This window comes from Erpetoichthys calabaricus, chromosome 17 (assembly GCF_900747795.2).
Source record: "Erpetoichthys calabaricus chromosome 17, fErpCal1.3, whole genome shotgun sequence".
NCBI lineage: Eukaryota > Metazoa > Chordata > Cladistia > Polypteriformes > Polypteridae > Erpetoichthys > Erpetoichthys calabaricus.
Window position 1 is genome coordinate 57,509,742 of NC_041410.2, and position 15,765 is coordinate 57,525,506.

The 15,765-nt window shown below is 40.4% G+C and overlaps 1 protein-coding gene across 3 annotated transcripts in view; it reads right to left on the reverse strand.

The window, feature by feature from the left end:
• Positions 1-15,765, reverse strand: part of adamtsl5 (ADAMTS like 5) — a 239,772-nt gene that overhangs the window by 21,324 nt on the left and 202,683 nt on the right. For all 3 annotated transcript variants that reach the window (XM_028792366.2, XM_051920228.1, XM_028792368.2), the window contains one exon: positions 13,975-14,061. In XM_028792366.2, the coding sequence (XP_028648199.2) occupies positions 13,975-14,061 (87 nt within the window). The remainder of the gene's footprint in view (positions 1-13,974; positions 14,062-15,765) is intronic.

Here is a 15,765-nt window from a genome sequence, read left to right on the forward strand (position 1 = left end):
AGCTGCGAAATCGCCCCCCTCCAGCCACCGCTTGCAGCATCCCCAGGCCGAAGATGATGGAGTGGCAGTTACTGAGGCGCATGCGTCGTAGCTGCGTCCTCGTTCGTAAGTCGTAGGTCGGATGTCCGTAACCTGGGGACTTCCTGTTGTAAAAGGTGCTATATAGTGCCCGACCCGGCACAGACTGATGCAGTGGCATTTTTCTTCACCTGTGGGGCACGTCTTCCCTGTGAACCCCACAGGCAATACACAGTCCCAAAAGCACATAAATCCAACACCAACAACTCTCCACCTTGCACCACCACTCATCCCAGGCAACCTCGTCCTCTTCCTCCCGATTCTGGCTGACGAGTGGTGGTGGCTGGCCCTTTTTATAGCCCACCCGGAAGTGTTCCAGGTCCTGCCGAGCTGTTGATTCCAGGCAGCACCCCCTAGCGGCCACCCCAGCTCTCAACCAGGCTGTGGAGGACTCCATCTCCCATGGAGCCATGCGGGAGGTTGTGAGCTAGTTCAGTTTTATGTGACATTCTGGATCTGGTTTAAGTCCAGATTAAACGTTTTGCCTTACCCTGTAATGTAGGGGTGGAGCCGAATCCGAATACAGTAAACACAAATAGTGGATTTTTACAAATATTTATTTTGTACAAATTTTTTGCCATTTATTTGTATTTGGAAAAAATAATGTAAAATCAAATAGGCACAGTCTGTGTCTGCCTGCTTGTGCTTAAGCTACACCTTCGCTGACACGAGCATGCTGTGAAACTCCGCTATTCACTTTTAGGAAAATGTTGTACTTTGTGAGGCCACTTTATATTTTTCCCTGTTGGACATGCAATATGTGAAGCGAATTTTGACTGGCAGCATAATGTGACCAGTAGCGTAATAGGTTAGTTCACCTACACACTGGTACCACAGTCACCATTTGTGTCACACAGTTGGAAATACAGCAGTAATTTATATGTATACTTCCATCTATTTAATTTCATTTTTGACTGGGAGAATATTAGTGTTTGTTGCTGGGTATATGTCAATAAGGTGTATTTAAATAAAAAAGTCTTCATAATTATTGTATTTTAATCAAGAACACTATAATAGCCTAATACAAGGCATGCAAAATTGAAAAAAGTAAACTCATGGGTCATTTATTCTCACTCCTTAAAAAATACAAAATTAACTGAACATGAACCAGTTCAAAGTTGAAATGGTGAACTATGAATGTGAATTTATTCATTTTAATCTGTGTGATCTGAACTTTGAGCTAGTTCTTGTGAGGTGTGAACTTGCACAACACTGTCCTTCAGGGCCTCCTCAGCCTCCGTTGTCCATTCCTGCACAATGCTGGTGATGGCTGGCAACCTCTGGACAATGGGTTTCTATGCAGGTATGAACTATACCAAATTATGGTCCGATCAGCCTAAAGGTGGCGAAGCAAAAAAGTTGTATGCCTTCTTCACATTGGCATATAACAAGTCCAGGGTCTTGTTTTCTACTCCATCATTATACACAGAATTGAGTTATGGTGTCCTGCAGGTTTCAATACTAGGACATTTATTGTTCTCACTTTATATGCTTCTATTGCAAAATACCATTAGAAAACACGTTAATTTTCACTCATACACAGATGACACCCAATTGTATCTTTTTTTTTAGACCAAATGACATGTTTCTGATGTTGTCTTTAATGAGATGTGTTAGTGAGTTAAAGGAGTAGATGGATGAGAACTACTTGTCCTTGAATACAGAGAAAACAAATTATTGGTGTGAATGATGTTGATTGCAACAATATTTTGTCATTATTTAACTCAGAATCAAAATTAGTTTTACTAAATCAGTGCACAATCTATATTTTATCTTTGACTCTATTATGTCATTTAAAGCACCCATTACAAAACTGTCCAGAAAATGCTTTAGTCATTATTATAGCATGTTCATCAAGGTCTTGGGCATGTAAAAGAAAGTAATTATTTCACCAAATCCAAACTAAGCTAAACAAAAGACTAAAAAATGTCCCTAATTTTTTCAATAGTGGACCATCACCAATGAGAAATTATGAGTGTTTAAATCCTGAGCTTATTAGTTAATCATACTAGAGCACCATTTACTGCCTACCTTTCCCACCTTCAAGACAAAATCTTGAGAGAAGAGAAACAAAAGAAAAAAAAACACAAATCCACGAAAGATGCAATTCATATTAGTTAAACTATCATATATCATGCTAAATGAGAGCTGGCATAAAGTTATTTATATTTTCTGTATCCTGTATAGTCAAAAATGCCTTAATCGTGCTACATATCTTAGATAAGTTCTGAATAGTACAGGAATAACAGTAATAAATGGGAGTTTACTGTGATCGGTTTGTGGCAAACGGAAGAGAACAGTGAAGGGAGACAGTCTAGAAAATAAGCCCTAAAGGTAGCAAAACTCTCCATTTCCTGATAAAAAACCCATAAATTGATTTAGTTTTGTACTTGGAATATCTATTGTTCCTTAGTGAGACGTCAAGCAAAATGACACCATTTATTGGCTAACTAAAAAAGATTACAATATGCAAGCTTTTGAGCCACTCAGGCCCCTTCTTCAGGCAAGATGTACAAGGCCTGAGTTGCCTCTAAAGATTGCATATTGTAATCTTTTTAGTTAGCCAATAAATGGTGTCATTTTGCTTGACGTCTCACTACATTCATAATGGCTAACACGATACAACACCCTAATACTACTGTTTCTTAGAAAGACAAGCCACCCAGAGAAAGGACAGATAAGAGAAGGTAAAGAATGTTACACATTCTTCTGAAAGAAACTACTGGCCGAAAACGAAAGAATTCAATTGGCTTTCTATTTAGCTGATCCCACTGGAAGACTTGGTGCAGTTGTGATGTGACTCCAATGTACAGTGGAATACCACTGATGTGGAAGGTGTGGGAAAGGCCAACTCCAGTGGCACTCTCTTTCTGAGCAAATACATGGAAGATGACCTTATTATCACTAACAGCCTATTTCACCATAAGAACAAATGCAAGACAATTACGAACATCTTCAGACTAATCACTGTTATCTCCCAGACTATGCAAATAACCATACCTATACAGTAATCCCTCGCTACATCGCGCTTCGACTTTTGCGGCTTCACTCTATCGTGGATTTTATATGTAAGCATATCTAAATATATAACACGAATTTTCGCTGCTTCACGGGATTCTGCAGACAATGGGTCTTTTTACTTCTGGTACTTGCTTCCTCAATTGGTTTGACCAGTTGATTTCATACAAGGGACGCTATTGGCGGATGGCTGAGAAGCTACCCAATCAGAGCACGCAGTTAAGTTCCTGTGAGCTGATTGGCTCAGTGACGGAGCACAGAATTCGATTCTGCTGCGTTAACCAGGAAGTCTCGTCTCGTTCATTCAGCATCAACGTGCTCCTGCTACTGCTTCAGGGGCCATGCCCAAGTGCCAACGGAAGATGCTAACGATTTCCGAAAAGGTAAAAGTTTTGGATATGTTGAAGGAAGGGAACAGCTACACCACTGCAGGACGCCATTACGGCATCAATGAGTCAACGATTCTTTTTTATTTAAAAAGGAGGACAAGAATATAAGATATATGGCCACAGTGTCCTTTAACCAGGGCGCAAAATGAGTTGTAAGTGGATGTAATAAGGCGGTAGTCTGGATGGAATCTGCTTTAGGGATTTGGATTGAAGACTGCTGGAAGAAGAACAACGGCGGTGCTACACAGTCGCCTGAAGAGGCTCCTTTAGAAGAGCTGTGACGCTGTCCTTTGTTGTGCAGTAAAATTAAACTCATTGTTATCGGACAAGTCGTCGTGTCATTGTTGGTGGGTAACATAATTAATTTTCTACGTACAGTACTTATTACATGTACATAGTTTAGTATCACTGTACACACATTTTACTGTATACAATTTTTCTTGCATTGTACGTATTTATTGCTGGTGGCCTGTCTGTCGTAATGGCTGTAACATATGTGATATCGGCGATGCTCGATATCTTTAAAATAATATTTAGGTTTTACTGTATATAAACAGTGTGTTTACATACATAATTTCAATGAATCATACCTAATATCTAAGAGAATACAAAGGGTTTATGCTGTATAATTGTGCGTGAAATGTTTATAATAGTGTGGGAGAGTTTATAAGGGCTTAAAATATATAAAAATAACCATATAAACATATGGTTTTTACTTTACGGATTTTCACCTTTCGCGGGGGGTTCTGGAACACAACCCCCGCGATGGAGGAGGGATTACTGTAATCTGAATGACATCCATTTCACACAAACCATGCAAGGAATGAACTTGCACACTACTGACAATTGACTTGATTGAAAAATCATAAATTTTCAGCTTGCCTACAAGCATTGCTGGTGCCTAAATACAAATGGAAAACACCATCTGCACCCTCCAGGACCCCACAGAAAGGGTATGAATTTCAGAAACACCATACTGCTCATCCTGAAGGCCTGATATCTCACTTAGACTTATGTTGAATTGCAGTAGACACCTCTATCAAGTGGTATCCATAAATCGTGTACAACACCAACAAACTGCTTGGATGAAAACAATACATACTGTAAATCAAGGACCTCCTAGACTGCAATAGGAAAGTGTTCTGCATGTTGCAAAATTATATCATACCATATGATATGATATCATATCACAACAATAAGAGTTAAGAACATCATCTCCTAAATACTGACACCCAAGGAAGATCTGTGACACCAAGAACAAATGTTGGAAGAGGAAAGCTAAGGAGGTGCAAAGTTTTGCTGATTGTCATGATATGCAAAACTTCTTCCAGATGACAAATATTCTTTACAGAACAAGCTTAAGTGGTGCCAATTCTCTCTGATCACAAGTTGAAACCTTCATTAAGGACTGTGTTGCAGCTATCCTGCAACACTGAAAGATATACAGCAATTCAAACAGATGAGCTGTGAATCTATAGTGAGAAGCAGCCCCCAGAGAGTAGTGTTTGTTTGAATCAAAATCCTCAATTTGGACACAGCTCCTGCCAGTGGAACTTTGTTTTTAGCAAGGCAGCAAGACTGAATCAAGCACCCTGTATTCAACCTATCAGAACTCACCTATCCAGTAGCTTGTCAAGCTGCAGCTGCAGGAAGCCATGCAAAAACCTGAACTGGCAGAAGTGGAGACACAATGAGAGGCAGCAGACACCCAGTGCCTGGGGAGAGTGCAAGGCATGGCCCAGGTCTTGATTCCTATGAGTTCCAAGGAAGATGGTTCCCCACCATGTCAGGCAGCAGGTAAGGGTTTACAGCTACGCAGTAGAATGAGACTTCTGAACAGAGGACCTTGTCATGCTAATCACCACTACAACTACTAACGCGGGTTGTAAATGACATTCTGATATCCTCTGATGAAGGAAACTCCCCTGTAATTATGTTGTTGGACTTAAGTGCAGCATTTGACTCCATCAACCATTCTATTTTACTGCACAGGCTAGAAAATGATGTTGGGCTTACAGGCACCGTGCTCGCTTAGTTTAGTTCTTATTTATTAAATCGATTCCAATATGTACAGAAATGTGCTGACAGTACTCCATCATTATACACAGAAGTTCAATATGGTGTCCTGCAGGGCTCAGTACTGGGACCTTTACTGTTTTCACTTTACATGCTTCCACTGGGATCTCTCATTAGGAAACATCATGTTAATTTTCACTCGTATGCAGATGACACCCAGTTATACCTTTCATTTAGAGCAAATGAAGTTTCTCCGATATTGTCTTTAATTAGTTGTGTTAGTGAATTAAAGGAGTGGATGAATGAGAACTACTTATCTTTAAATACAGATAAAACAGAGATGTTAATTGTTGGAGGGAATGACGCTGATCACAACAATATTTTGTCATCATTTGACTCAGTTAGAATCCCCATTAACTTTACTGAATCAGCCTGCAATCTAGGAGTTATCTTTGACTCTAGCATGTCATTTAAAGCACATATTACAAAGTTGTCCAAATCATGTTTCTTCCATCTTAAAAATGTTAGGAAATTAAGGCGCTTTCTACATAAACAGGATTCTGAGAAATTAATTCATGCATTTATCTCTAGTAGGATTGACTACTGCAATGCGGTGTTCACTGGATGTTCAAACTGTTCTTTATACAGCCTCCAGTTAATCCAAAATGCGGCTGCAAGAATTATTACAAAAACAAGAAAATACGAACACATCACTCCAGTTCTTAAATCCTTACACTGGCTCCCGGTTAAGTTTAGGGCGTTTTTCAAAATCCTCCTTTTAACATATAAAGCATTAAATGGCCAAGGTCCGGCTTACTTGTCTGAACTTATCATGACTTACAAACCAGAGCGCACATTATGATGCTCAAGATCTCAAGATGCTGGTCTGCTTATGGTTCCAAGGATTAATAAAATAACAGTGGGAGGTCGAGCTTTTAGTTACAGGGCCCCTAAACTGTGGAATGGTCTGCCTGCTACTATAAGAGATGCCCCTTCGGTCTCAGCTTTTAAATCCCAGCTGAAGACTCACTACTTCAGTTTAGCATATCCCGACTAGAGCTGCTGATTAACTGTACAGACTGCATCTCTGTTGTTAGTCATTAGAACTAAAACATAAGTAACATGATAGTTATAATTGGATACTAACCCTCACCTATTCTGTTTCTCTTCTCTGTACTCAAATGTGGCACTTGGTGCCACGGCCCACCTGCCAAGTTGTTTTGCCTGCCTAAGGTAAAATCATCCCTAATGGAGGATCGCAGGAATCGTGGGAAAGAGGGGTCCTTTCATCGGATTGGCTGGCCCAGCGCTGTTTCAGCTGTGGAATGGCCAAATGGGGGAGGCAGCTTGATGGATGAGGTCTCCAGGACCCTAAACAAGTCCAAATCTTATTATGTGATATCATCTACTGTTAAATTCTGCTCCGTACTTCTAAAATTTTTATTTCTATACTGTATTGAAGATTTGTTCTGTTCTGTGTATTGTATTGAATTGTATTGACCCCCTTCTTTTGACACCCACTGCACGCCCAACCTACCTGGAAAGGGGTCTCTCTTTGAACTGCCTTTCCCAAGGTTTCTTCCATTTTATCCCTACAAGGTTTTTTTTTTTGGGAGTTTTTCCTTGTCTTCTTAGAGAATCAAGGCTGGGGGGCTGTCAAGAGGCAGGGCCTTTTAAAGCCCATTGCGGCACTTCTTGTGTGATTTTGGGCTATACAAAAATAAATTGTATGGTATTGTATTGTACAACACATCCTCCAAAAGTAAGTGGTTCATCCCCTGGGCCTACATCAAACTCTACAGCTGTTTAACAGCTTGGGTTTCACTCACTGCCCTTCTCTTTCAGGTGAGAGCAATAGAATGAAGACTTGGTGAAGTTTGGTAGAAATGCTGTGGTGTCTTACTGATGAAGAACAAACTGCCAATTCCATTCCATTGGGACTACATTTCGTTTTGTTTAATAACTTGCTGTATTGGATGGTGGAGCACCACAGAGAAAAGCAAAGTCAACTCTTGATCCCACTGCCTTATAGTAGCAATATCTGTGACCTGGCTCACACCCACCTTTTGGGGGCTCACCTAGACTCATAAAAAACCCTTGAAAGGATCACTCAGGCAGCACGGTGGCGCAGTGGGTAGCACTGCTGCCTCGCAGTTGGGAGACCTGGGGACCTGGGTTCGCTTCCCGGGTCCTCCATGCGTGGAGTTTGCATGTTCTCCCCGTGTCTGCGTGGGTTTCCTCCGGGTGCTCCGGTTTCCTCCCACAGTCCAAAGACATGCAGGTTAGGTGGATTGGCGATTCTAAATTGGCCCTAGTGTGTGCTTGGTGTGTGGGTGTGTTTGTGTGTGTCCTGCGGTGGGTTGGCACCCTGCCCAGGATTGGTTCCCTGCCTTGTGCCCTGTGCTGGGATTGGCTCCAGCAGACCCCCGTGACCCTGTGTTCGGATTCAGCGGGTTGGAAAATGGATGGATGGATGGATCACTCAAAGGTTTCATTGGCCTGGCATTCACAAAGTGGTGTGTTGTTTTTGCTCTTTTACCCAGAGCATCAAATTCAAGTTCAGTGATTCAAATTCCTTACTGAGACTACTTAGTATCCAAACCAATCCAACACCTGTGGGAGCGCATTGATCTCATTAACAATGGAAGGAACTATTAAGGAAAACATTTAGCAACACGTGGCAAAAGTAGGAGTTTTACTCAACAGTCAACATGGGTTCAGGCAAGAGACTTCGTGTTTTACTAACACGCTAGAATTCCATAAGGAAGTAACAAAAGGATATGATCAAAGTGGAGCATATGATATTATTTATCTTGACTTTCAGAAAGCATTTGATGAGGTCCCAAATGACAGGTTGGGCATCAAACTAAAAGAGGTGGGAGTTCAGGGTGATGTGTGTAGATGAGTGCAAAATTGGCTCAAACACAGGAAGCAGAGGGTTATGGTGCGAGGAACCTTATCAGAACTGGCTGATGTTAAGTGTGGTGTCTCAAGAATAAGTGCTAGAGCTGCTGCTATTGTTAATATATATATACAGTATATAAGATTTGAATAGGATTATAAGTAACAAGCTAGTTAGGTTTTCAGATTATACCAAGCTAGATGGACTGGCAGATAATCTTAAATCTGATAAACCATTACAGAGGGACTCAGACAGCATACAGGCTTGGGGTGATTTGTGGCAGATGAAATTTAATGTAGGTAAATGTAATGTATTAGATGTAGGAAGTAAAAATGTTACTGGTGCTAACCGTATCATCTGTTTCCACCATAGTTCCAAGAAGATGCCCAAGGAGAATGCTTAGCTCCACACACAACACTCAGAGTCTTTCCTTTCACCTTGAGTAGTATAAAAATAGTCAACACCTGGAAGGTGGTGTTCATCTGGACATGAACCGTCAATTGGAACAGAGCTTCCATTCATGGAACTTTATTAGCAAGATGGTGTGACCACCAGGGGGTGCATAGCTCCCCAAACACCTCACACAACAGGCACAGGCACAACTGCAGCACAACACAAGGCTATACTGTATTTAGAGGTAGAAGACGCTTTCCCTTTGGTCCCCACCAGCAATGAACAGTACACAAGTCAATTCAAGTCAAGTTGGGGAGCATGCACTGGTACAGTGCGTTGCTGCACCCACTGCACAACGAAACAACTTGGAATCCCGGTTTGCAACCCCCCCAGGCAGACATGTGGTCCAGTCCCACCCTCCAGAAATGACCCTGTATCTGCCGTAGCCAGGTGTTACGTGGGCGACCCCTTGGTCTGGTCCAGCCACTCGGGTCCCCAACAACGAGGATCTCACGAGCTGGATCACCCCCGGGGAAACGCGCCACATGGCCGTAGTGCCGTAACTGACGCTCCCTCACAATGCAAGTGATGTGCCTCATTCGGGACTCCATAAGCAACTGCCCATTCGACACAAAGTCAAACCAACGGTACCCAAGGATTTTCTGGAGAGACACAGTACCAAAGGAGTCTAGTCTTCATCTCAGGTCACTGGTTAGCGTCCATGTCTCGCAACCATATAGCAAGACAGGAGGAACCAGGATTCTAAAGACTTGGACCTTCGTCCTTTTGTATAGATATCGGGAGCACCACACACCCCTTTCCAGCGACCTCATGACCCCCCATGCTCTCCCAATCCGTCTACTGACTTCATAGGAAAAGTCACCAGAGACATGAATGTCACTGCCAAGGTAAGTAAGCCTCTTGACAAGGTCGACACTCTCTCCGCAGACAGACACACTGCTGATTGCTGTGCCCAAGAGGTCATTAAAGGCCTGGATCTTGGTTTTTATCCAGGACACTCGTAAGCCCAGACACTCAGACTCCTCGCTCAGTCTCAATCAGAGCCTCCATTGACTCTGCGAACAGTACACAGCCCAGTATTAATCAATAATCCACACAATACTTTGTCTTTCTTCTATCTCTATGTCTCTTCCCCTTTCTCTATTCTTCTGCTGCCACTCCTCCTGGCAAGCTTTATCTGTTTCCTCCCAAATCTGGCTACCAAATTGGAGTGAGGCAGCTCCTTTTATAGAACACCCGGAAGTGTCCTAGGTGTCCTGTGATCTCCTTCTGGGAGTACTTCTGGGTATGGCAGCAGCCAAGCAGAGAAGGGCTCAGTTATTCCCCTAACGCCCCCTGGCAGTGGCCTTGGGCCCCACCAGGGTTGCACCAAGGTTGAGCTTCCATGGTCCCAACCCATGGCACCATAACAAACCAGTGGGGACTGTCCTCTGTTGCCCCAGCCATGTAAGAGCTCCAGCCATTGGTCACGATGGTGAGGCTGAATCAAGCCCTCTTTATTTTGAGCTAGCAAGATATTTAATGCCAAAAAGTACCTGGCCAGGCCAGCATGCACGTAATAATCACTGTCTTTGGAGAAACTCTTTTGAGAAATGTACATACCTTTGAAGCTAAAAGACATGCAACAAGGTGAAAAATCAACACCACATTAGCAGTGTCTGCATTGTATTAAAAAATGCACCATTGGGTCTTTAAGGTTGTAGCGTTGCCACATATGGGGGTTTCTTTTGGTGTAGTATGTCCTGTATAATGTTAGTTATATGTTAACAACAATACTGGTGGTACAGACAACTGGGTTGTAAAAAGGGGGTCTGTGGCTTTAAACAAGTTTGCATGGATATGGTGGGGCTTGTGAGAATTGTAGTTTGTAATTGCAGACACTGTACATATAAAACCGAAAGGGAAGTATATGGTGGGCCTTTTTGACATTTTCACTTTCTATAAATTGAGTCATCGGTAGTGGTATATGGCGCATAACAAACATTTGCAGCAATGTATTTTCTCATTAGAAATATGCACCATCTGTTGGAATGATAAATAAAATGCTTTTTATTACTTCATTCACTACAAAATACATTCCAATACATTTGAAGGACGGTCCTTGGGTGTGTGGGAACTGTTAACATTTGAATTTGATGATTGCATATAATGTGGAACTGACCTCTCTGAACTATTCTTTCCTCTGCATGTCCTGCAGTAAAAAAGAAACAACACCATGCACCAAAATGTGGAGACTGGGCAAGATTGGGGAAAAAAAACGCGGTCACTACAATCACATGAATTTATGTAAATGAATATAATGTTGCATCAGTGCCGCAATGTTTTCCAAAATGTACTATACAGGTCATAAAATGAATTATTCCATATGTCATATATGTGAATTTCCCATTGGGATTAATAAAGTATCTATCTATCTATCTATCTATCTATCTATCTATCTATCTATCTATCTATCTATCTATCTATCTATCTATCTATCTATCTATCTATCTATACGTATGTCTCTCATTTTTTGTCAGTGCAGCTTTGACATCATGGGCCAGAAGGTGCATACTAATTCAGCCTGAGCAGGAACACTCAAGAATAAAACTGAATAAAAAAAAAATTCAAGTGACAACAAGATGCTAAGAAGGCACGATTCACCAACGTTTGTGTGTCAGCTTTTATTCCTCTAATCAGAGAATTTCAAGCTCTACTGTCTCAAAACACCACTCACATCCACAGTTATGCCCAGTCACGTACACCACTCACAACCACGTCCACAGTTTTCCTAGTCCCAGTCTCATTCACGCACAAGATCTGACACTGTTTTCAAATAAAGAGGGGGTATAACAAAACAAGTTTGTTATAGTATATCTTTATTTGAAACCTAACAGCGTCAGATCAGGGTGGAGCGTGAACGTGACAGAAAATAAAACTGAAAAAAAAATGCTAACTTTTACAAGTACCATAAATTTACATCGGCTGTTAGAGATTCAAATCAAATGTATGTTTTTATTATATAATAGTAATAAAAATAGCAGCTTACTACTCAAAATAGTAATTGGAGGACCCCAGGAATCTAACCCACAACCTCTTGATTATGAGACAGTGATTGTTACCGTTGCACCACCCAAGCAGACATATCTACCTTGTACCCTAAGCCAACTTCTTTTTCTTCGGTTATATTCTTGAATAAAAGTGCACTTGTTTTGTTTTACTTGTTCCTTTTGTGAAAGTGTTTATTTGATATTTGGATTTCAGTCTTCACACATTCTACACTTCATGTCTACATTTTCTCAATTATTACTAAAACATGAAAAACATTTGTGTTTTAGGTATGTGTTCAACATTTCTTGGATTTCTAGCATTTCATGTCATCCTACACTTACATAGATCGTTGTAGACAAGGAACACACATGAAATGCATGTATTCCAAATGAAGATACAGTATATTTTTTACCCTGTACAATTCTTAGGCACTTCACACTGACATAAACACACTTGAGCTCTGATAATCTCCTTTGCAACTTGAGCTGAGTCAGGGGGGGAATGGGATAGCAGGCTGCTTGCTGTTTGTGTAGGTCCACACATTTGCAACACAAAAGACACTAATGGAGAGGTATGAAGGAATTTAAAGTGGACTGGGATTATGAGTTTTTTCGTAGGCTTCAGGGATTCTAGTGTTAAAGAATCTGTCCAACCTAATTCATTGCAACTTTGTGCTGTCTAAAATCTATAGATTTTGCAAAAACGTCTCCATTTTGTGTGTCAGTCTGCTGTTTCAATACAAGTCACTCTCACATAATTCATACCCCCACCAAAATTTTCTTCTAAAGGAGATTCTAACAGACGTTAACAGACGATTCCAAATAGGCCCAGTATGAGTGTGGTTGTGTGTGTGTGTGAGTGTGTGTGTGTGCGTGTGTGTGCGTGAGTGTGTGTGTGCGTGTGTGGATGAGTGTGTGTGTGTGCGTGTGCGTGTGTGTGTGTGTGTGTGTGTGTGTGAGTGGGCCATGCAGTCAACTGACACTCTGTCCAAGGAATTTTCGTGCCTTACACCCAGGGCTGCCAGATTATTATGGTATGAGAAAAAAATTATAATAAAAATCTAAGACATACAGAGAAAAAGACATTTCCCTTTCAGAAAAAACACCAACATCAGGAAAACTATAAAATTAGTTAGTGCTCTCCCCCCACATGAATTAAGTAAAGAAGATAAGCAGCTTAATTATAAAAAAGAAAGCATTCAAATATATATACTTGATAAAATGACTTTAAATTGGAAAACATCAGTAATTACAAGAAATGTAAACAGTCTGAAGTATGTTTATTCCAATTCAAAGTACAGTATAGCAACAGAATAATGGTAATACTTGTTTATGTATAATGTATTTTCAATGTGTAGTGGCCTGGAAGAAGACAGGACTTCATTAATTCCTTTCATAATGTGCTGCACGTCTGCAAATCAATCCCAAGGTTCTGATTAAGGCTGCAGAGAGGAACACCCCATGCCTCAGAAGTCTTGAATGCAGCTGACTGCAGATTTGTATCTTAAGGTGAGAAAATAAACTTTCAAAGTAGAACCTCTCTGTCTTTTCTGTTATACAACCTTCATAATAATTTAGACAAATCAGCAGAAATGATTGCTTTTTTAAACACATAAATAGAAATAAAGTTAAAAAATGAAACTAATAATTTGTCAGCACACATTTATTTCTGGCAAACTCTGAAGTGTTTTCCTAAATCAGCTGACAGAAGGAAACAGACACTTCTGCAGATGGTAGAAAAGGAACAGCAGTTTTTCTGTTCATGTGGACTTCATCATGACAGGCTCTGTATCCCACTAGGACCCCAAAAGAAGCTATCAGAGAAAAGTTAAGATTTTTGCACTAAAAATGACTTTTTTGAGATGGCATTTCAACATCAGTTTTTAGCATGTAATTCTATCACATCTTCAAAACAGCAGTCACACCTGATAAAATACTTACATAACAAATTACTAAATATTAAAGCACATTTTCAGGGATACTTTAAAATAATATTTTCTGAACCCAACCCTATTCCAACTTAAGTCCCCCCTTTCTGATTATTCCTTCAGATTTTTTCTAATTGGAAATTGCATTATTGGCAAATATATTAAAAAAGTAAATTTGCATCATTCATTGATATACGTACTGCCATGCTGGGAAAATAAGTTCTTCTGATTTTCATCTCGCTCCAAACGGGCTTGAGGCTGGAAGTTCTGCCTGTGATTTGCTGACTCTGTAACAAACAAATATTATCAGAATAAAATAAAAATGTATATTGTACATCTAATGAATCGTAACTTACTTCTTCTTAAATATGGAAAGCCCCTAACATCCATCCATCCATTATCCAACCCGCTATATCCTAACTACAGGGTCATGGGGGTCTGCTGGAGCCAATAGCCTCTAACATTTGATTTTAAAAAATAATTGTTACTTAGATCTCAAATGAAATGTGTCTTTTTCAACACTATTGTAATGGATAACTCTGTAAGTGGCATTTTTTGGAATCACAGCATTTGGAAAAAGTGTAAAACTGAACTGAGTTGTCTTTTATGAAGCATCATAAATGCTCTGAATTTTGATAATACGGCCGCCACCTTCTAATACATGAAGTTTGTTGTGAAGTTATTTGAATACGATTAACTTCCAGGTTTGTTTGTTACTCTTGTGATGAAATTGCCTCAAATTAATTGTGAATCCTTATTATGTACTTACTGCTCCTGAAACAGATATTTATTTTAAGATTTTTACACTAAAGCAGGTTATAAAATACACAGTAGGTTGCTACATATAAATTCAGGTGGTTTTAGGGAGGTATTTCATGTGTTATTCAGGTGTTCTCTGAAACTTCAGCAGAAATTGATTAAAATGTATTATCTCTTGTTTGTTCATTTTTATTTAGTTTTTAGTAGTGATGTACTCTGCTTTCAGAACACCCATCCATCCATTTTCCAACCCGCTGAATCTGAACACAGGGTCACGGGGGCCTGCTGGAGCCAATCCCAGCCAACACAGGGCACAAGGCAGGAAACAATCCCGGGCAAGGTGCCAACCCACCGCAAGAGCTATTGTTTATTCTCATACCAGTAGCTATTTTGAATTGTACATTCTCTATGTGTCTACATGGGTTTTCTCAAAGAGTTCTGGATTCTTACCACACTGAAAGGGGTGCATGATAACCTGACTGGGATGTTGGGAAATAAAGACAGACAGAGAATGATTTCACAAACTGTTCAGTATTCACTGTCATACTTCTGGAGTTTCCTACTACATCAGTGTCATGGTTTCTAAAGGTACTTCATATTCTTCATTCCCCCAGCTGAACTATAGCAGAATTCTCTCTCAGCAGATATCCCAGATCACTTTACCTCTTCCAGAAAATGGTCACATTTATCTGGTTTATTACTAGAATTCCTGAAGCCTACGAAAAAGCTTCTAATTACGGCCCACCTTAAATCCCTTCACACCTCTCCATCAGCGTCTTTTGTTTTGTAAATGTGTCGATCAGCGCAAGCAGCCTGCTGTCCCATTCCCCGCCTTGATGGAGCTCAGCTTGGGCAAAATGTTCTCCCAGCTCAAGCCAAGGCTCCTTATCTGCGTGTGAGGTTCCTGGAGTTGTATAGAGTAAATAATACAGTATATCGCTGTTTGGAATAAATGCATTTCATGTGTGTTTCGTGTCTACAAAGATCTGGGTAAGCGTAGGGTGAAAGGAAATGTGAGAAATGCAAGAAATGATGAACACATACCTAAAGCAGAAACATTTTCCATGTTATACTAATAATGAGGTGAACTGTATAATGTGTGAAGACTTTAGTCCAAATATCAAATAAACGTGCGCTTTTATTCAAGAATATAACTAAAGGAAAAAAAGCATTTGATTTACATGTGACTGTCAATGAGTTACAAACTCAAGCTCAAATGTCAATCGACAGGG